This window comes from Tympanuchus pallidicinctus, unplaced genomic scaffold (assembly GCF_026119805.1).
Source record: "Tympanuchus pallidicinctus isolate F22 unplaced genomic scaffold, pur_lepc_1.0 scaffold3, whole genome shotgun sequence".
Taxonomy (NCBI): domain Eukaryota; kingdom Metazoa; phylum Chordata; class Aves; order Galliformes; family Phasianidae; genus Tympanuchus; species Tympanuchus pallidicinctus.
Window position 1 is genome coordinate 79,357,406 of NW_026294747.1, and position 21,929 is coordinate 79,379,334.

Here is a 21,929-nt window from a genome sequence, read left to right on the forward strand (position 1 = left end):
TTTGAAAACTATTTAAGTATACAGATCATTCCCACAAGTCCTCTATCCCACTCTTGCTCCTGTTTCTATCTCTTCTCTCAGACTTACAGCCCTCATTTTCATGTTTTGCTCAAGAAAAAAACAATGGTATTTCATAACTCTCATACCTTTTGTACATGGATCTGAAATGATAATTTTAAAAACTTTTAAACTTTCAACTTGAACAACACACAGTGACGCAATGACAACAATCCTCATTTAGAGGTGTATTTTTATGCATTTTGATGAGCTGGATATTTAGTATGGAAACGTGTGCTGTTTAGACATCTAAACAAGTTGGATAAATAAATAAATGAATGCCTTGGGTGGCTCATTTATACTGGTGTTAACAGCACTGAACAGTATGAACTAAATCTTTACCACATTATCATACTGCGAAGATATCTATCCATCTACCTTAACTATTGCTATGATGTTAAATTTTTGTGTGACACCAAACATAGAATCATAGAATCCTTACAGTGGAAGGGACCTCTGAGGGCCATCCAGTCCAACTCCCTGCAATGAACAGGGACACCACAGCTAGATTGGTATCCCAAACACTTTTTAAATAAGAGTTTCCAAAGAATAGTGAGCAGGATTTCTACCACTTGTATCCCCTCTGTAACTTACTCTGTGCTAAATGAGGTATGAAAAATGCCAGGGCATGTTACTTACTCCTTTCACTTGTGAGGCATCATTAGCAAGTCTTGTAATTAATTCTCCAGTGCTATTTGTAGGCTCATCAAACCAGCTGATCTCCTATGATATGAAATACACTTATTATGTTCTCAAAAAATTAAATCTCTACATCACCTAATTAGGCTAAAGATAACTTAATCACTTTGGCTTATGACTGGATGACACGTGATTCTAGTATTTTCAGTACAGCTATAAATTCAGTAGACCTAAAGGCTCAGTAAAGTTACAGGATCTCCAAACTCAAAGCTAAGCTAACAATATGTATATGCTTTTTGTAAGGACATAAACATTACCACATTATTTCATAATAAACACAGTTTTATAAGATATCTTTGCTTGTGAATTTAATGTGTATTTTTTATGATCAGATGTTCACTAAAGAGGAATATCAAGGAAATTGCCATTTGGAGGAAAAATATTTGGATGTGTCACAGACATCTGCAAAGACTACTAACAAAAAACGTATTTTTTCTAATTACATAGCCTGAAGAGCTGCAGCTTGCAGGAAGCCCATGCAGGATCAGTATGGGAAGGGCAGCATTGCATGGGAGTGACCCCATGTGGAAAAGGGGCAGAGGGTGACCGTTAGGGAGTGGCAGAGAAGCACTAGAATGACCACAGGCCCATTTCCCTGCACTGCCTGGGAGCAAGAGATAGAAAAGAGTGGGTGGAGGGGACTGGATTTCAGTTTGCTTTTAGTTTCTCAGTGCTCTGTTCTGTTAGTAATAGGCAATAAATTATGTTAATTTCCTTATAGAATGGTTTGAATCATAGAATCATAGGATGGTTTGGGTTGGAAGGGGCCTTTAAGATCATCTAGTTCCAACTCCCTCCTATAATCAGGGACACTTCACTCTAGACCAGGTTGCTCACAGCCAGCTTGGCCTTGAGTGTTTCCAGTGTGGAGGCATCCACAGCCTTGCTGGGCACCTTGTTCCAGTGCTTTCATAGAACCATCATCACAGAATCTTATGCCAAGTCTGTTTTTCCTATGACAGTAAGTATTGTGGCCTTCCTGTCCTTATCTCAGCCCATGAACTTTTATCATTGTATTTTCCCTCCATGTCTTTTTGGGGAAGAAGAGTGAGAGAGCCATGTGGTGGTGCCAAACTGCCCATCAGCACAAAGCCACACACCTTGCCACCACACTGACTGCTTAGCTACTAGAGACTACTGTGTTTGAATTTCAGGCTGGTTATTTTAAAGAGTTTCATTCTGCTACTGAATCTATTTCCACTGACAGCAGAGACCTCTTTCTGCCTCTGCCCACTGCTATGACCATCAGTGTCTCTTTGACTGCTGTGCTGGAGAAGCCACCAGTGCAGTGAGTGCAGCTAGTGAGATATCCTGGTCTTATGGCCTTCAGTAATATTATTTGTGATCCTACATGGTACCAGATCTGAAGGCAGATCTGAATTTCAAATTTGGCCTCTTAAAGTACAGCCTACTTTCTCTGGGCCTCAATCCAAGGTGGTTTTGATTATATTAAATATGCTAAATAAACAGTACCATCAAATTGAGCTTTCTTATACTGGTTTTAAATGGCCTTCCTTAGCCAGTCACATGAACTAAACACTTAAAAAATATCTACTTGGACCTGTTATGAAGATATAATCCAATCAGTTTTTAAACTGAATTTTAAAAAAGTCATTGTGAAATCTTTATAGATACGATCTCTGCGTGTCTACTTAAATACCCAGTTTTGGCATGTAAACAAACCAGCTCTTCTAAAGCCTTAGAAAGCTAAATATATCATGCCTAGTAATGTACATTTACCTGTCTCAGAATTGCTCTAAATGCCATGGATCGAAGCCTCATTGTGAGGATTTCTCCAGCTTTACCAAATGTGAAACCCTGCATAAGAGAAAGAGTCTTTTTTAAAAAATTACCTAATTACAGTTTTTGTCTTTCTCAGGCAGTAAATCAACTATCTGCATACAGTATGAAGAAGAATATCACTACATAGAATATATTCTAATTACAACTGAGGTAAACCAAAGAATTTTAAAGCTAAATTTGGAACCTGAAAAGGTACGGAGTATAATTAAGCTTTTATTTTAAGAAACAAGTATGCATCACACAACAGTTTTAAAACCCCAGTAAGCAATGATTTAATTGCAGGAATACCCAATCGCACCTGATCTCAAACCAAAGCTAGTCACAGGCTCAGTGGTGTAAGCAGTAAACCCCTACAATTATTTTAGGCACTGCACAAATACCAGGGATTTTGCTGCTCTCTAAGAGCTTACAGTAAAAAAGCGTAGTGCTGCTGGTTATTTTCTAGGGGAGAGCTCTGAGCCTGCAGAGAGCTCAGCACAACTCGGATCAAGGAGTAATGCTGTCCGTTGTCCAAATCTGTCCATTCTGGGCCAGGGCCATGCAGGATCAGACCATATAGGAGTGAGATGGGAGGCATGGGAAGACACATTTTACTGTGGAAATAACCATAACAGCTACTCCAACATTTTTTTTCTTTTTCCAGTGCACCACAGAAGTAGGAATTTTGAGTTTGGTTCTGCTTGAGGGGAGAAGAGAGGAGGAGGAGCTCAAGGGCACTGGGGTAGAAAGTGGAAAGATGGTGTTCAGACTTGTACAGATCTTAAAGCAAGACTGACATAAGTAGTTGAGCAACAACAGCTAAAGGGATTTGTGCATGTAAATTGAGATATCCATCAATTCACATGACACATGACTTGATTTATCTATGGACATGGCAGTTTTCCCACAACACGTGTAGTTCCAGACACTGGTAAGCACACAATACCCATGGAAAAATGGTGTGCAAATGTGAATTTAGAGTCTATTTCAGAAAATACAGTCAAAAGGATTTGATCCTGTACAATGGAAACAGGCAACATGAAATATTATTTAACTTCCATGGTACAGAGCTGTAAATAATCTCATACTAAGCATATGGTGTGTTTTTTTCCTGAGACTTCTGGTGCAAGTTTTCTCAGAAATGGAAGGGCTGAGTGCAGTTCACGTAGGGGCACAACCAGCACAGATGCTTACAGCACTGCTGTACAGAACACGGGGCAGGTGATGAAGCATACATTTTCCCAGGACAGAAATGCTGCCCTACATCTGATCTGGGCCTGTGCTGCCAAATTGCTACCTGTATTACCAGTACTTTCTGTACTGTCTATTTTTTCCAAAGGCTGTGCTAGAGGTAGGCCTCACAGCCAAAATTTCCTTTGCTGGGGAGACAGAGATCAGGCTACACCACAGAATACATTTCAAACCTCTTACAACCTTTTGAACACCTGGTAGTCAAATATCATCAGCATTTTTCTCATGTACTGCTCAATACCAAGGCACTGAGAGCTTAACTCACAATTGTGATACACTGTATGAAATATTGTGAGCACTCATGGTATCAAAAACTTACCTGAAGAAAAGATGTGACAAAAGAAATTAATCCAAAACTTAAAAAGAGCAACGCATATGTGCTGTTTGTCTCTCTCATAGCAGCCTTTCCTTTTTCCACAAACATCTATAGGAGAAAATTTTGAAAATTAAATTTTATTAAGTTCACACACAATAGTTTCTCTTGTTGTTTTCACATACGTGCCATATTCTTAACATACACTGAAAGGAAAACAAGTGCTTTTCCTTTGAAGATCATGGATCTGAAGTGATTATAGATGGTCTATTTTTGACAAGATAAATCATGTCAGCATAGCATAGCACGGACCTTCACCCACTCTTCACCTTTGCAGGCAAATTGAAAAAATGCAGCATTTAATTCAATAGTGCTAAACCAATTCAAGGTTTATGAAAACAATAAACAACAATGAAAGATACAGCAGATAAAGTTATTGATTTTATACTTACCCCTATAACATCTGAAATCATGACTGAAAATACAGGTTGTAAGGCCCCATTGATAATTGCACATAAAGTTCCAACAACAAAGTAAGGCCATTCAGTTTTATTCAATTTCATAATTTTAAAAAATGAAGATGGAGGTATATTTTTATCCTAGAATAAAAAGATTCCATCAGAATAAATATAATACATCAATGGAGAGAAATGAGAGTTGTGTGTAATACTTCTGGTCTGCTCTCTGTCTCATATTCTTCGTAGGGAAAATCCAAGCTATTAAACTTTAAAAATACATTAACTGCAGAACTTCTGTTACTCAGTAACCAACATTAATAATATAAAAAGCAGAAAAAGATCAATGAATGAATACATCCTCTCAAAGGCTTAGTCACAAGCTCCACCTACCCTTCGTGAGACCATCCTGACAAAGAAATTGGGAGTTTTGACTACTTTTTCCATTTGATGGTATTGAATGTTGTATAAATTGCTCCTTACTGCTGGAAATAATGTCTTGTAGTTTTAGCTCATTCATCAAAATGATAGCTGTACCTTTACTGTCAATAACTTATTTGCTAATGCATATTCATTTTAGACAAAAATAATAAGTATTCACTATTTTTTATGACCGATTTCCTGTTTCTGGTTTGGTTCCACAAGTAAATAAATTAACTTGACACTTAAGCTATTCCCACACTGAAGTAAATTTGTTTCATAATATTGTTCAGTTAAACTGTTCTAGAATCACAATAGAATAGATTTCAGTTTCAGGGGAAAAGAGTGTTTCCAGAACCCTTCCTCCCTGATTCTGTGATTTCATCAGTCCTTAGCCATATAGGTAGGATGGAGGTTGTGGTTTTTAAAAGATGTTGTTAAAAGTCACTTCCTGTTGAGTGGGATCATGCTTCTTTCTTGTCCCATTAGTTATGGAAAACATATGCAGGTAAGAATACACAGACACTCACAAGCTGATCAGCTTTTTCATCAAGCTCATCATTCCGTATTCTGAACCTTTTTATGCTTTTCCGAGTGGACTGTCTTTTCTGTCCAGTCAGTACTAATCCATTCAGTGCCCCTTCTGAGACGCTTGATGCATTACTGTCTTCTTCCCGTAAATGATCTTCAGTTTCTGATGTCTGAAATGAAACACAGTATGATGCTAAAAATCATTTCTGGTCATATTGTCCTGTACATTCAAATGTTGATCAGTTCTAAATAAAAACAACAGTTTTCTGTTAGATAAATGGAAGATTAGTGGGAACTGTGCAATTTTACAAAACTACAAGCAAATACTGACGTTTTATTAAGTCCTCTCTATAGTCACTGGAAAAAACGTCATTGTGCTAACACTTAAAAGGAGAAAAAAAATTAGCCAAAATTTTTTTTCTCATTTGTTATCTTATATGTTAAACTGTTCTGACAACACATAGCTGGGGCACTCCCTAGTATTTATACAGACTGGGGGAAGAACTCCTTGAGAGCAGCCTTGCAGAGAAGGACTTGGGAGTCATGGTGGAAGAGAAGCTGGACATGAGCCAGCAGTGTGTGCTTGCAGCCTGGAAGTCCAACTATGCTCTGGGCTGCATTAAAAAAGGGGTGGCCAGCAGGGAGAGGGAGGTGGTTGTTCCCTTCTACTCGGCTCTTGTAAGGCCCCATCTGCAGCACTGCGTCCAGGCCTGGGGCCCCCAGTGCAGGAAGGATGTGGAGCTCCTGGAGCAGGTCCAGAGGAGGACCACTAAGATGATTTAAGGGCTGGAGCACCTCTTTTATGAAGAGGTTGAGGGAACTGGGCTTGCTTAGCTTGGAGAAGAGAAGGCTCCAGGGAGACCTCATTTTGGCCTTCCAATACTTGAAGAGAGCATATAAACAGGAGGGGGAGCAACTGTTTACATGGGTTGATAGTGATAGGACAAAGGGGAATGGTTTTAAGCTGAGACAGGGAGGTTTGGGTTAGATAGTAGGAAGAAGCTTTTCACAGAGAGGATGATGAAGCACTGGAACAGATTGCCCAAGGAGGGTGTGGATGCCCCATCCCTGGAGGCATTCAAGGCCAGGCTGGATGTGGCTCTGGGCATCCTAGTCCAGTGGCTGGCAACCCTGCACATAGAAGGGGGGTTGAAACTAGATGATCATTGTGGTCCTTTTCAATCCAGGCTATTCTATAATTCTATGATTCATTAGTTCAATAAGAGAAGTCTTCAGCATGATGAAAGAGACATGAAGACTACAAGCTATTTCAAAGTTAAGACCTGATAGAAACAAATGTTCAGAAGACAGTTTGAAAGAGAACAAAAATATTCTAGATAGACTTGTCTGAATGACAAAACTGCAGGAGCCTGAGTCAATATAATTCTGGTGATTTGGAAAAGTACTTGTGTAAGAGTTTCTATTATCACAGTGAGGGTGATGAGGCACTGGAGCAGTGGCTTGCAGAGGGTGTGGATTCTCCATCCTTGGAGACATTCCAAATCCAACAGAACATGGCCCTGGCAACCATGGACCTCAGATTCTTCCCTGTATTCAGAAGGAGTTGGACTAGAGAAAATATCAAGATCCATTAACCTGAGTTATTTCATGATTCTATAGGTTGGAAAAGGAATCTGAGAAGTTATCAGTTCCAGAACTTTATTTTTGTTACCACAATCTTTATTTTAATTTTCTCATATACTTTGCTTTTAATGTCATACTTCTTAAAAACTTTTCTGTTCATAATTACTGTAATTCAGAGCTTTGAGTTAAACTTGCACATTTTACCTTTATTTCTTTTTTCTTACGAAGTTCAGTACTCCTCAGGAAAGGTTTTTTTCCCTAGAGTTTTTCTACTGAGAAAACAATGCAATGTTGGAAGTACAATTCAGCACCACACAACGTAATGAAAGTTATGGAAGAAAAACAATGAAAAAGCTACCTGCATATTAACAAGTTTGTAGTAAACTCCCTTCTGTTCCATCAGTTCATCATGAGTCCCCTGTTCTGTGATGACACCATGTTCAAATGCAGCTATAAGATCTGCGTTTCGAACTGTTGACAAACGATGAGCGATAACAAGTATAGTGCAGCCCTTCCTGATCTGCAGACATTATAATGATGGCTCCACATTAGCATTGTCAGGTACATTTAATATTTCCTCACTTCATATTAAGGTTAAACAAAATATTTTAACTGAAAAGAATTTGGTGTTCTAATGAAGATCAGAATTTTTAATTAAGAAATATTGAATTTCAGACTACCTTTCAGTTCTGAGGTAATCAAAAACAAAAATGTAACAAATAAAATACTGCAAAACATATTTAATATAAAACCATATTTAATACAAATCAAAGTACTCTGGTTTTCCCTGCTGGACTATTACTTTTTAATCTTCTAAGCATTAAGATCAAAAGGTTTTTTTTGTTTGTTTGTTTATTAATTGCTCATTCACTATTCTTCCAGGTATCCAGGTATCCAATTTTACTAGGAAAAAAAAAGACAACCACTTAGCATGTTAGTAACAATTATATTGCAGAGCATTTCACAAGTATTACAAATTAGTCCCTTACAAAGTAATTTTAATTGCTCTTGGAACCGGCTGCCCAGAGAGGTGATGGATGCCCCATCCCTGGACACAGTTGAGGTTGGGCTAGACAGGGCTCTGGGCAATCTGATCTAGCTGTAGGAGTCCCTGCTCACTGCAGAGGAGTTGGACTAGATGACCTTTAAAGGTCCCTTTAACAAAACAATTCTGTGATTCTGTAAACTACATGTTTGCTTTTTTGGAAATACTAATCTAACATTGAGCTTAAAATCATGCTTCTATTACCAATCATTAATAATAAAAATAAATCCCATAAATATCTAGTTTGACAAAGATAGTTTTCCAGCACGTTTTGACAGTGCGCTCTGAAATAAATTGGTATTAATATCTAATAACTCAGTGAGTTAACCCAAGCTTTATATAATTCAGTGAAAACTGTTATGGATGGAATATTCTTGACAGACTTTCAAACTACATCTGACAGTTTGACATTGTTGTACAATTTGAGAACTGGAAATTACACCCATTTAAACCATCCTATAACAAATGGTATATCTTTTCTTGGTAGTCTGAAAGCTTTGCTTTACTAAGGCAATCTTAAAAGGGTAAGAATCACATCAAAATGTAGAAGAAAATCAAGCTATTGACCTTAGTCATTAAAAGCAGAATGCTCCATCCATGTAAACGGTAAATGAAGATGCAGCAGAGGCTTGGTAAAGACTGTAGGGAAAAGTGGTCTATGTAGTAGTCTGATGTAAACCTTTTACAGAGGTATGCATTCAGCACAGAAAGAGAGAAAAGAAAGTAGGTAGCAGGAGGACAAGTACATACTGGGCACACAACAGCTTGGCTTCCTCTTGCTTAACATTAGCTATTTCAGAGCTAGTCTAGTTGGAGCAAGCTTTTCCGGTATGTTCTGCCAGACACATCAACAGGGAGCGTCATCATATGACATTTTAAAGATAGGTTGGAGAGGTTAGAGGTATGTAACTTGTTTAAACTAGCTGTATAAGTCTTACATTGCAACAATCAGTTGGGATCCCATCAAACGTGTCTTAATCAGCAGTTCTCTGACCTACTGTCCCTGGGATTCACTTTATAGAGCATGATTTGGGGGAAAGATCACTGAGCACGCCACATAGCTCCACAGAGCAGTGTGAACTGTCAGAAACTAGGACCAGCAGAAAGAGCCTCAGTCACTGCAGCTAATGGCAGTTTGGTGTTCAAGCGGAAATTATCAGAATAAAAGATTATTATAGATGAGAACTTGGATTCTGTTGTCTGATTCTCCCAGACATGACCATGTAGAGCAGGTAAAGCAAGTTACTTCTTCAGAGGCAAGAGAGTATAGGGAGAGGAAATCCTTTCTGAAGATACTGTCCACAGATAAACTGTGGTCAGTACTGGAAATATTTATGCAATGTTGATAATTTGTGTTTGCTTAGAGGATGATAAGCAGAGATGTATAATGAGAGAGAGAAATGGAATTAGGAAAAAAAAAAAACAGTGATTGATATGTGATTGATTCAGCCTGAGGAATAGGTGGAACTACTTTGTAAACAGTTCACATGATTGTTTAGAACAGGTGAGGATTGGCTATTTTTTTTCAGTTCTCCAGGTATTTTAAAAGGCATGTTTAGATGGCCTTCAACAAAAACTACCACTCTTGAAAACCCAACCAACCAATTACTTTGCTGTTAATAAGAACATAGCCCATGTGGATTCCTGCTTGGGAATAGTAGTCTGCATTGAGCACTTCCAACTTCCAATTTCCAAAAGTTTGTTTGGGAAAGTCTGGTGAAGTTCAGTCTGGCTCTTAACATCATTAACTTAATTCCATGGGCACATACAAAGTGCTTCCAATTCTTTGAATGAGCAGTGAATATTTGCAAGGTCAGGTTTATTTTAAAGTTTTTAGGAATTGCAACTTCTTGCAGCTCTTCAAATAAAAAGCAACTGACCTTATCCAGCGCTGCCTGCACAACGGATTCACTCTCATTATCCAAAGCTGAGGTTGCCTCATCAAGCAGAAGAATTTTAGGATTGCGAACCAGAGCACGGGCAATGGCTATTCGCTGCTTCTGCCCTCCACTCATCTGTGCCCCTCTTTCTCCAACCACAGTTTCAAACTTCTGCAAGACAAGCACACACATTTCCACCAACACTCAGCGGCACGGTCCCTTCACCAAGGAAAGGCAGTGTGCAGAAAAGGCACCTCAGCGTTAGGAGCCCCAGCAGCATCTTCTCTTCCTCTAGAACACTGCATGTTAAGCATCTGCTTAAATATGCCTTCCTGTTTGTGTCCCTAGAACTCTCTCCGTTTCCTACATGCTCATCCAGCCATCATTTAATAATTTAAAGGTTACATTAATCTCAAAAGTGGTGAGGAAGCTCTGCACAGCTCTGCATATTCACAGTTCCGGGAAGAGGTTCCTCTGTTCAGGAGACACCCTTCTGAGAAACTCTTTGCTAAGTGAGTAGGTTGAAAAGCAATTGTTTCAGCAGGACAGCTGGCCTGCTTACCTTGGGGAGCTTCATGATGAAATCATAAGCATTAGCTTCCTTGGCAGCTTTTTCAATTTCTTCCATGGTGACATCCTCGCGGCCATAACGAATATTTTCTGCAATAGTTGTAGCAAACAGCACGGGCTCCTGGTTCACCACACCAATAATCTCCCGCAGATATCTTACATTCAGGCTCTTCAGATCCTGCCCATCAATGGTAATCTACAGCAAGGGAAGCAGACAAGCACCATTTACTAAGTGCTGTTGTCAAGAACTCTCTCCCCAGCCCAAAGCCTGTCTTTTTTAGGGGACACTGGGCCTCATGTGAACAGGGGCAGTGAGACCAGAAGCTGACTTCTTACAGCTGTGCCGTTAGAACACAGAGCAGTCTGCTCACTTGAAGAGTCTTACCGTGCCTTCCTTGGGGTCGTAAAACCTCTGGATGAGCTGAACAGTTGTACTTTTTCCACAGCCGCTGCCACCAACCAGGGCTACTGTCTGGCCACAATTAATCTTGAGATTCAAGCCTTTCAGTATCTGTGCATGTAAGAAAGGTTGCCAAAAGCCAAACAAGATGTAAAACATCAGAGTAAACTTGCAGAAACTTTAAAGACTCCAGTGAAACATCCTTCACATTTACCAAACTGAGCAGAGATATCCCTGTATTCTTCATTTTGAATCAAGCTCTATTCCACTGATACATTATTAAACATCTTTAGTGATTTTTCTCTCATTGTGGCCCGTTTCTGTTCTATCAGTGACTATAATACTGATAAAGTTCATATATGTCTGCAGTCATAACATTTGCTGTAATGTGATGATTGCCTAAGTTTGAACAGGCTCACTCAACATTTAAAAATGACAGCAGCCTCCACCAATAGAATTCTTAACTTTCAAGATATTATCAAGATGTTAGAACTAGCATTGGAAATATTGAATTCTTTTGTAGAAGATCTGTGAAGTAGATAATGCCATGGAATTAGACTGCTGATCATCCAAAAATTCTGGGAAATTTTGTAGGAGAGCTCTAGCGAGGAAAGGGAAAAACTGCACGTGAAACTGTGGAAGGGAGGACTTTGTAGTTTCACTGCATATTGTGAAGATACTGTTCCTTATACTGCTATCTTCAAAATTCAACATTTCACATGTGTTATATAAGTGAAGGTCTGCTTTCCATGCAGATGTACTTTCTCCTCCCTCCACTACTCAGCCTCAGGGATGAAGGTGCCAATAGTCACAAGAAAGAACTTTTCTTTCCCATTTACAATGCTGTTGGCCTACAGAAGCTTTTCTCTGTAGCTTTCTCTAAAAGAAGATTCTCCAAAAGAAGAAAGATTTGTAAACTTCTGTGCAATGAGACAGAAGGAGACATTTTCTTGGATATTTCTTTTTCAGTTGTCAATTAAAAACAAGTATTTATTTTTGTATATTTGCATAAAACTTCACATTATTTCACAACAAGTAACCCAGAAGGAAGCCAATGTAAGGAAGTTCTAAACTTAGAAGGCCCAGTGCACTACATGATGTTATGGTGCGGAATGCTGAAAAACCAAAAAACATAAAACCATGACATACTGATATTCCATTTTAACACACTTGCCAAGATTCTTCTTGTTTCAGATGAATAAGGCAAAGCAAACATTCCTCTATTTCAGTAATACTAAAATTCCTGAAAAGTTTCCATTTTGTCAAGAATATTTTGAATTTTGAGATTCCAGTGACATGAAAATGAGCAAGTATGAATGGAGACAATCTCTTTCAAACCCTCAAGGTATCTGAGAAATCAGTCTTTGATTTAAAAGTTTTTACATGGAAATAAACTCATTACAGAGGGGGACGTTTACAGGGAAGCTCGCTGTGGGAGTAAGATGAAAGTTAAGAGCCTGGTCCAAAACCTGAAGATTCAAATGGAAACACCACAACAATTTCAGCTTTGGGCCAAATGCTGTTCACTAAAGTGAGAAGGATAAATTCTCTTCATGATATTTACTTACATATAAGCTTGCAAGAAAGATGTAAATTCTTTCATACTAGAGACAATTATCTTACAGGAAATCTGTATAAGTTCCATGCATAATACCTTAATATCTGGCCTAGCAGGATAACTGAAGTAAACATCTTGGAATTCCAAATTCCCCTTAATGTTGTCTGGTTTATAGCCAGCATTGGATGAACTGTCAATTTGAGGTTCCTGGGCAGATAAAAGAAAAAAAAGAAAGGAAAACACACATTGGATTGCTAACAACATTTTAGCATAATGCAAGGCTGTGAAATCTCTGAAGTTAACGTTACCATACTTAAAGGCATACACAGAAAGCCTCACTGCAAATGAAAATAACCACTTAATCGACTCATGAAGTTACCATTCCAGGTCATTGTGAATCTGCCAGTGACTTGGCAAATTACTTGTAAAATAGTATTTCTTTCATTGTGGTTTGATTGTACCAAAATGTCTGCAGTCCTTGCCAGCCACTCCAGTGCGGACCAGAAGTCCTGTAAGTAACTGTTGTAGCTCAAATTAATTATTTTCAGTCATGCTACCCTTGTCAGTGTTATTTCAGGTAGTTAATTGAGTTAGCATGAATATAATTACTATTTCTTCTTTAATTTGAGTTTCTGAACTACCAAGTAAAACAATAACAGGTAGAAGTCCTCATCTTGGTCATTTACAAGCTCACATCCCGGTATCTAGACACTTGTCCCGCATACATAACTCTGTTAGGTAGAATTTCTAAATGTTATGACATTGAATGCACAGTTCTTTGGGCTTGCTCATTTTTCATTCAGAAGTGAAGTCTGATGTTCAATCATCTTCAAATGGCAGCGACATCCATGGCAAAGATACTTACATTGTCTATAATACTAAATATTGCATAGGCGGCTCCTCTCGCATTGGCAAATGCTTCCATACTTGGTGCAGCCTGTCCAACACTAAAAGATCCAACTAAGATAGAAAAAAAGACCTAAAAATAAAAACGAAAGGAAAAGATAGACTGAATACACTATGCATCTGGTATTCATAGCTCTATTTAGACAGCTTAATTTATCTGAGAAGCTCTTTTCCAGCTGCTTTCTGCAATGTCAGTGCTCCTCAAAGTACCTGGTACCTGACTGTGATGGAGCTGCTGAAATAACACAGATGTAAACTTGTTAGCTAAGAGGCTCTGACAGAGGTTAAAACTTCAGCCATATTGTTGCATTCCAACCTTTCCAAAAAAGGTCCACTCTGATATCAGCGCAGATAATGACTTCAGGTCAGTGAGCTGCAACTGAGCATTGAATGAGTTACAAAGGAAACTGTACCTGAAGCATGCCTGGTCTTTCTCTCACACTTGCCACCTCCTGGCATGGTCCTAGACTCCTATATGTCAAACCTCAGCCCCCTAGCAAAGATCCAGTGAATACAAAAAACAACAACTTGTACTTATTATTGATGCAGGCTGGCTTTTAACAAGGCACTTCATGGTGAGTGATTTTTATGTTGCTATCAACTTGGAGAAATATATCCATTACACGTAGAGCTGTATTTTTATCTACTTCGTTAGCAGGGCTGAGAAACTGAAAAATGCAGTTTAGATAGCTAACATCAACCAGATTCAAAATTTAAACACGTATACACAGGATCAGCTCAGAACTTTTCATAAACATTGTCCAGCTACTGGTGAATACTTACTGTAAAGACTTTTCCAATTGTATAGTCATCAGAGAGTACCAAAATGGTTCCATACCAGAAAGCCAGTGCATAGGATCCATATATCAAAAAGAAAGAAATACCCATGGAAATATTGGCTGAAATAGCTTTCTGGATACCAATACGTTTGGCATCTTCCAAATTTTTTTGATATCTGAAAGATAAAGCAGGAAAAAAGCAGAACATGCAGGGAATTACTCTTCTTTCTTTCATTGTGTATACTCATAAAATCCCCAAAGCATACATCAAAGCTAAATGAAGCATTCCAGTAAACAGAAATCAAATCCTGAAAAGATCATGTTGCAAGTGGAGGAAAATGTACTGACTGCCCTTCATGCTATGGCAGATTGAGCTGATCAGCTAAAGCTGGACCAAGTCCTGGATGAGTGGAAATGGCTGTGGTAAGATGCTGACCAGCTGTAAACTTGTGATTTTGCAGTTTTCCAAATGCCAGAGAACATTTTTGATGTTACAAGGAAAATGATGTTGTGTAAGCATTGAAGTATATCATAAAGAAAAGAGAGCTAGTGATATGAAGAAAATGGGATAATTTTCTGACAGTATCTCTTTGGAAAATGTGGAGGAGATTATTGGGTTGGTGCTTGGATTTTTAAATAGACAGAGGGAATACACACAGTTTCACATGTTTAACAGAGAAAGACTAACGTAAATACAAAGACTAAAGAATCAAATGCTAGTGGTAGCTACATGACCCATGTGCTCTTGGAGGTGATAACTGGCAAGTCCATTTTAGAAATAATTACTGAAAAAATAAAAGGTGTTCTATTTTTTTATTTAGTTCAAGCTTATTCACTTTTTTTTTCATTTTGTTCTAATTAGTGAGCGGCTAAGATAAAGCTGGTTATAGATGAAAATGAAGGATTTCAGGTTGAATCAGTTACAATAATTACAACTGAACGCACGCACACAAATGTCAGCAACAAAGGTTTTTCATCTCATCAATCCTGGAAATTTAAAAGTATTGAGATTATAACTGCACAAGCAATAGATTCAAAATTGTATTTCAGTCTCAACTTTCAGTAGAAACAAACACACAAACAAACCTACAAAATGTGAATGATGCCAAAACCAGGATGTAGTGTGAATCAATGTGTTTTCATTATCACACCTGACCTCAAGGTGAAAACAGTAAGAAAGAAATGATGAAGAGGGAGTCTTGACTCCAGAGTAATGAAAATACTGGCAAACCTAACAGTGGCCCAGTTGTGAACATCATTATGTTCAAATTGTGAACAAAGCCACAGGACTGAAGTACCGTTAGACAAATAGTGACCTGAGAAATTGCAGGCTTGTGTATGGACAAAAAATATGTACTAGGTTAGAAAAAATAACGGCCAGAGAAAGAATAAAATAATAAATAAATAAAAAATAAAGTAAAATTACAAAAAATGAAATTTGTCATAGGCTTTGAAAGTGAAGAGTTAACCCAATTGATTTTCTTTAAGACTGTCTTTCCCAGAGAGGGCAGATACAGTAAAACGAATCCATTGGGGCTTCATTAATGCCATCTAATGCCAATTTATTCTGGAGGCATTGGATAAATCATTCATTTAACAGTAGTTTTAAAACTGTGAAAGAATTGTAAGGTAAGGAATCAATCGAAGGAAAACAGCAGTGTTCAGTGAGGAGATATCGTAGCCAAGGGAGTTAACATGAACTCTTCTGTCCGACTTGGGCTTTGTTGTTTTCACACTTTTAGACTTGGGCATGTAAGTAATGTTTATGATAAATGAAATTTCCTGATGGTAGAAAAATGAGAGGATGAGATCAATGCAGAGGATGAGTGAGAGGACAAAGGAATATCAGAATATCTTACAGAACTAGACACGTGATGTTAGAAGAAAAGGTGATATTGAATAGAGATGATCATTGAAATGGAAAGCCTATATTGTGTGAGAAAATGAAAAGAAATTAATTCAATTGGGCTAGCATAATGATACCTAAGAGTCTTTGGGATTTATTTCTACAAATAACACAGGAAAATAAAACTATGGGAAGCAACTACTAAAGCAAAAGTTCGGTGCTGGTACAGGAACAAACTAGTAGACAGGGACTCTGTGGATGTTCTGATGGAAAGAGATGTCCAATCTTTACTTAAGCAGTAGAATAGCCTCCCAGTATTTTTTTGTTTACTTACTGAATCCACAGTTAATAGAAATGACCTTTTTTCCCCAGTTGGTATGTCGTATATAAGATTTGCAGGACATGAAGAGGCCTATTCTCATCTCTCTTAACAAGCTTTACAGAAGTGTTAAGTGAAGATATACAGCACCATCAAGGTATTATTTTTTTTATTCCTCTTATTATTTTCCTCATTAGCAGCCATCAGCCCAGGGATGAGAAGAGTTTGAGATGTAGAATATCAAGAACAAGATGGTCTCATTTGACAGAGCTAATTTCCAATTTATAAATATCTATCTCATTGCCATAGTTTCAGAATGCTTTGCAGTAATTTAGCATTTCACCATCACAACCTCTAGTATAGTGTTCCACTGATGGAAATGAGGGATGGAAATGAAGGATGCATGGCAGAAAGTACTTTAAGGACAAGTAGGAAAAAAAGCTGATGAGAGGTGTAAGGGTGATGAACAGCACTGGGTAACAAAGAAAAGACGCTGAGGTGAACTGGAAAACAAGCCATAGACATCCAAAGGGCTTCCTTTTGCTGACCAGGGAGCAGTGATAGCTGAACACGGGGGAGAAGCAAGCCAGGGAAGGGATGGTGTACGTTCTCAGTGGATGACACAAATGTTACTGAACTTTGCATTTGAAAAACTTCTGCGAACTATGGCAGTCACGATGGTTATCTGTAGATAAAAGATCAAAAAGAAGGCAAGCATGATGTTCCATGGTATAAATAAATACACCTGCATGCCTTTGGTTTGTGCCCTTGGTTTGTGACCTTTGCGTTATACTTGCCTTTTCATGTCACATATCTGTCCTTTTTTGCTTACAACTCTCACTATAAGTATACGAAACCTGAAATAGCATATATTTTTAGGGAAAGGGAGTCCATCTCTGCATCATCTTATGAAGTTCTTTAAAAATGATAAAAAAGAAGAGAAAATAAAAATTTCAGCAAAGACGAAACCTTTTTAGATACCGTTATAAAACAGCCAAATAAAGGGAATTTTTTCTCACCTTTCAGTTTCTTTTCTCTGTCCTCCAAATGCTACCACAGTTCGAACTGCTGCCAGAACTTCCTCTGCCACAGCTCCTGCTTTTGCATACGCAGTTAGCTCTTTGCTAGTGAATGTGGAAATTATCTGTGTGGAAGTAAAAAAGAATTAACTCTCCTGCTCAAAGAAAAACAGAATGTGCTCAAACTTCATTCTGATGTCCATGGATACTTATTTTTTTGGTACTGAATTTCCTTTCTACTTTATTATATGCATATAGACTTTTAAAAGACAGCACATATTAAATAGAGTAACAATTTTCATTCAAGCTCTTAAGGGCAAGGCTGTGTCACAATTCAATAGCCAGGTTGACTACTAAACATCCTGATGTCTCTGAAAGTTCTAGCCAAAAGCAGAAGCAGTTCTACAGAATCCATTTCTCTCTCAGAAGGGTTTGCATTTACTTCTGGTGTACTATTTTCACTAAGTTATTGGAAGCTGAGCAGATGGCAAAGAGACGACTGGAGCAGGGTTCATGGTGTGCTGGCTGCCTGGCTGTGTCTGCCTGTGCCCATACTCTGACCCCAGTGTCCTCCTCACCTTAGCATCAGAGCCCACAGACAGCCGTTATCACAGAAACCTAATTTACTGCAGTTCCATACCAGAATTTACCTGACATAACCTCAGTTGTGCAACCTTATCTCATTTGTATACTTATTTATATTAACTGTCATTACTTTGTTATTTTGGTGCAGTTGCCATGGAAATCCAGTGAAGGAGGGGAAGGTACAGATTATTTACCCTTTCATATGAGCATATATTATATTTATAAAAATTTTACAGCAACAAATGTCCATGGCAGATGAACTGCACTTCCTCAGCTATACCATTCCATGAACCCATACCTACAGCTTTCTGCATGTAGACAAGGTCACAGGTCTCTAGAAGCTAGATTACATTTATTCTTACAAATTCCAAGCAGGGCTGTAGGAATTACAGTCCTGATGTTTTTAGGAAAATTCCCACTTTTTGCCTACCTTTGCCCAGAGAGCTGAGGAGAATCCCAGAACAGGGCTGAGTGCCAGGATCACAAGTGTTAATTTCCAGCCTTTTGTAAAACCAACTATAAATCCAGTGAAGAAAGTAGCCACTGCCTGAAAGAACATTGCTATTTTTTCCCCTATTCCTTCATTAATCTTGGAGATGTCACTGGAAAAAAAAAAAAAACAATATTCAAATAAATAAGGAAGTGTGGACACCATATAAATGAATTCTCTGGATACAGCACACTCTGGCAGTATTTCTTCATGTTTCAAACATCTTCAGTTCAACACAGCTCCAAGTTTGCGGCCACAGAGAGCATGGAGCAGCATTCTCCAACATCTCTGTTTCTCAGGATCCAACTAAACGAACCCAGGATCTATCTACATGACAGTATGAGATGTTTACACTTATAGAGGTGTTCAATAAGATAAAATAACATTGTTTGGAAGGAGATATTACAACTGATTTGCAATAGTTAAATACTCAGCAATTAACTGATATTTAATACTTACTCTACAATTCTTGTGTTCAGTTCGCACACATCATTTACATCAAACCATCCAATCTCCTGTCTCATTACAGCATGAAAAAATTCTTGTCTGATTCTTTTTATTTGCCTGCCAGCAGCTAGTGTCCAAAACGAAACCTGAATGTAGGCAGCAAAAAGAACACCAGCTCCTATTCCAGAATAATAATAAGCATATCTGAAAAAAACAAAAAGATTTACAGCTTAATTCTGCTTCAAACAGGGCTCCCAGAGATAGCTTATTATTCAGTTCTTTATGTGTGCATTCAAAAAAAAATGAAGACCATTACGAGTATCTGCCATTTTTCTTTCTTCTGTACAATGAATATTTTTTAAGATCTTTCAAAATCAAATTTCAGCCTTTGTATTTTGCTACTTATTATACACATTTCACAAATCAGTATGAAGTTTTTAATTAAAAAATTAGTGGCTCAAAGTCCATGAAGACAGAGATTTATATTTGAAAAAAAATGCTTAAGAGATGTAAAACGTAAACTGTTTGTGCAAGTAAAACAAAATAAGGCTCCATGCTTACAAAAAAAAAAAAAAATTGGCTCTGAATCATTAGCTAATGAAGTTATGTAAAAGCAGGATCTACAGTTTCCATGGATGAAGGACCTGCGAGCAGGAGTGAGGTCATGAGAACAAGCATGGGAGAACAAGCAATCCCAACGTGTGAGAAAAGGAGTAATAAGCCTCTCTCTAATCTTAAAAGCTGTAGGTTTGCAGGACCATCTGGCACAGATTTGGATTAGTGAGAAACTACAAGATTCTCCTGACTCGTGCAATGATGCTGGCCTAAAGACATAAAAAAAATGAGCTCCTTCAGTTGCACAAAGTATTTACAGTGAGATTAAGTAGTTTAATCTTTGGAGGACAATTGCTAGAGATCTTCAGTACAAGGAAAGATTAGCCACAAAGTGAATGAAAATTTTCCCATTACCTGGTCATCTCTTCTTCCAATTCACCCAAAATAAGAGAAGAAAAAAATTCCATGGAAAAATTCACCAATGTGCTGTTCAATAAAGAAAAATTTGCTAAAGAAAAAAAAATAGAGAAAATCTTGTTAGTTGTTTTTACTGAAAGAGATAATAACTTCCTTCTCTAAAATCCTATCCACACAATGCTGAATGAAGATTAAGAGCTGTCAGCTTTCTAGTGCCTGAACACAATTAGTTTAAGATACACTCTACAGTACTAAGAGTTTTCTGAAGCCAGCAGTGAAAATGTTACCACAGAGATAACCAGCAATAAAAACACTAACTAAATTCAACTACTTTACAACCACTAACCACAGCGGAAACATCACTGCCTAGGGAATTTTTACCTGGATAAGTGATGTTTTCTGAAGCAATAAAAGAATCTGTCATGTCACCAAAGACAATCATCATAAGGGGTAGGCTTGCTCCATGGAGCACTGCCATGGTAGTGCCCAGCGCCATCAGGAGTTTATCCTGCCGGTCAGAGTATCGAAACTGAAAATGGAAATAAACTGTGCTGAAATCTTCTCTTACAACAAATGCATCTGAGTGACAACGCCGTGTTAACAATGCTCAAAGAATGTGTCAAAATAAATGAATAAATTTTTAATATATAGAATAATAAAACTAGAGCAAACCAGAAACTTAATAACGTTTTTAAGAATAAAATAATGGTTTTCATAAGAAATTGTTCCATTACAAAACAAATCTTTTTTCCTAAATCTATCTCAGGTTCTAGAAGATGCAGATTTGAGTTAAATCTGAATCAAACCCAAGTCTACCAAGAGTTACAGTTAACTGTTAAACTGAATTAACTTGTTAAATCTTATAGCAGTTATCATTGAGAGTGCAGCACTGAAGTTGCCCAATCCTCTCTTTTCCAAGCTAATTCAGATAGCTCATGCATTTTCAATTCCCCAGGAGGGGGGGAACATTGTTCTAAGCAAAGGTATAATATTAGAAATTGTTATGGTATCTAATGAAAACTTCTTCAAATGATTGTTAAGCCCCAGGACTTAATTCTGGAACTTTCACTGCTGGGGATTTTCTAGACTTGCCTGGACAAGGCCTGGAGCAGCTTGCTCTCACTGTGATGGTTAGCCTGGCTTGGGGAAGGGCACTGGGCCAGACAACCTCCTGAGGTTGCACATAAAATGCAAAAATACTGTGGCCTGTGTATAAACAAAGAGATCGCAGAAATTAAAATAGTGTGCTTCTGAGTCATCTGCTTAAAAATGAGTGCAATTATAGTGTAAAATCTGCTGTGACCCTCCTGTTTCTTGCTGGATGTAAATTTTGGATTTGAGTGATGGAGTGGCTGAGATACAACTAACAATTCATATAATAATGATAATTTAGAATCAATGGAGAAAGAGTGACTAGAATGTAGAAGCTCGAATTTTCTTATTTCTGGCATGCCTTTTAAAGGCATTTCATTGAGCAGCTATACCAGGTTCTTAAAGAAGTGCATCTAGTTTTGGAGACATTTTGTCTGGCATATGTTATGCTTACTCCTCATTTGGTGCTTTCATTTTCCTTCTCTCTGTGCTTCCAACCAGTCACATTTCAAGTATATGTTACAACCCCTCCCTGCCTATCTACAAATACTGCTCTGTCTGCATCTGTTGGATGTAGCTGCAATAGTAAAAATTTCCAACACTGAGAGGACTGGGATTGCTAAATACACAAATAGTATTAAACTTACCACTGTTAATGGACTGACCATATTCATTTTTTCAGGTTTCCTCTTGTCCTCACTGCTAAAAAATCATGATTGTATTTTAAGAAGGAAGAGCACTGCAAACATCAAAGCAAGCCTCATGCATTGTTAATACAACTGCTGTCTCTTAATTGTGTTCAGATGTAGGGAGGAGCCAGAAGAATATAAAGTCAGGATTTTCAAAGTTCTTTTAGTGTGTGTCTCTGAACATTATCAAAAATATTCTCAAGAAGCCTTCAGGTTTCACATCATATTAACACAGTGTCT

At 37.9% G+C, this 21,929-nt stretch overlaps 1 protein-coding gene across 10 annotated transcripts in view; it reads right to left on the reverse strand.

Annotated features, from left to right (window-relative positions):
* ABCB1 (ATP binding cassette subfamily B member 1) overlaps nt 1–21,929 on the reverse strand; it is a 94,262-nt gene that overhangs the window by 15,601 nt on the left and 56,732 nt on the right. For 2 of the 10 annotated variants that reach the window (XM_052694970.1, XM_052694973.1), the window contains exons 17-22: nt 7,451–7,612; nt 5,508–5,678; nt 4,555–4,701; nt 4,109–4,213; nt 2,497–2,574; nt 697–780 (exon numbers count right to left, since the gene is read on the reverse strand). The exons of 1 other annotated variant lie outside the window; for it this stretch is intronic. In XM_052694970.1, coding sequence (XP_052550930.1) covers nt 697–780; nt 2,497–2,574; nt 4,109–4,213; nt 4,555–4,701; nt 5,508–5,678; nt 7,451–7,612 — 747 coding nt within the window. Of the gene's footprint in view, nt 1–696; nt 781–2,496; nt 2,575–4,108; nt 4,214–4,554; nt 4,702–5,506; nt 5,679–7,346; nt 7,365–7,450; nt 7,613–7,972; nt 7,996–10,017; nt 10,189–10,579; nt 10,784–10,972; nt 11,099–21,929 lie in introns of those variants that run through there. 7 more of the 10 variants (XM_052694969.1, XM_052694972.1, XM_052694971.1 and 4 more) reach the window with 7 other exon arrangements.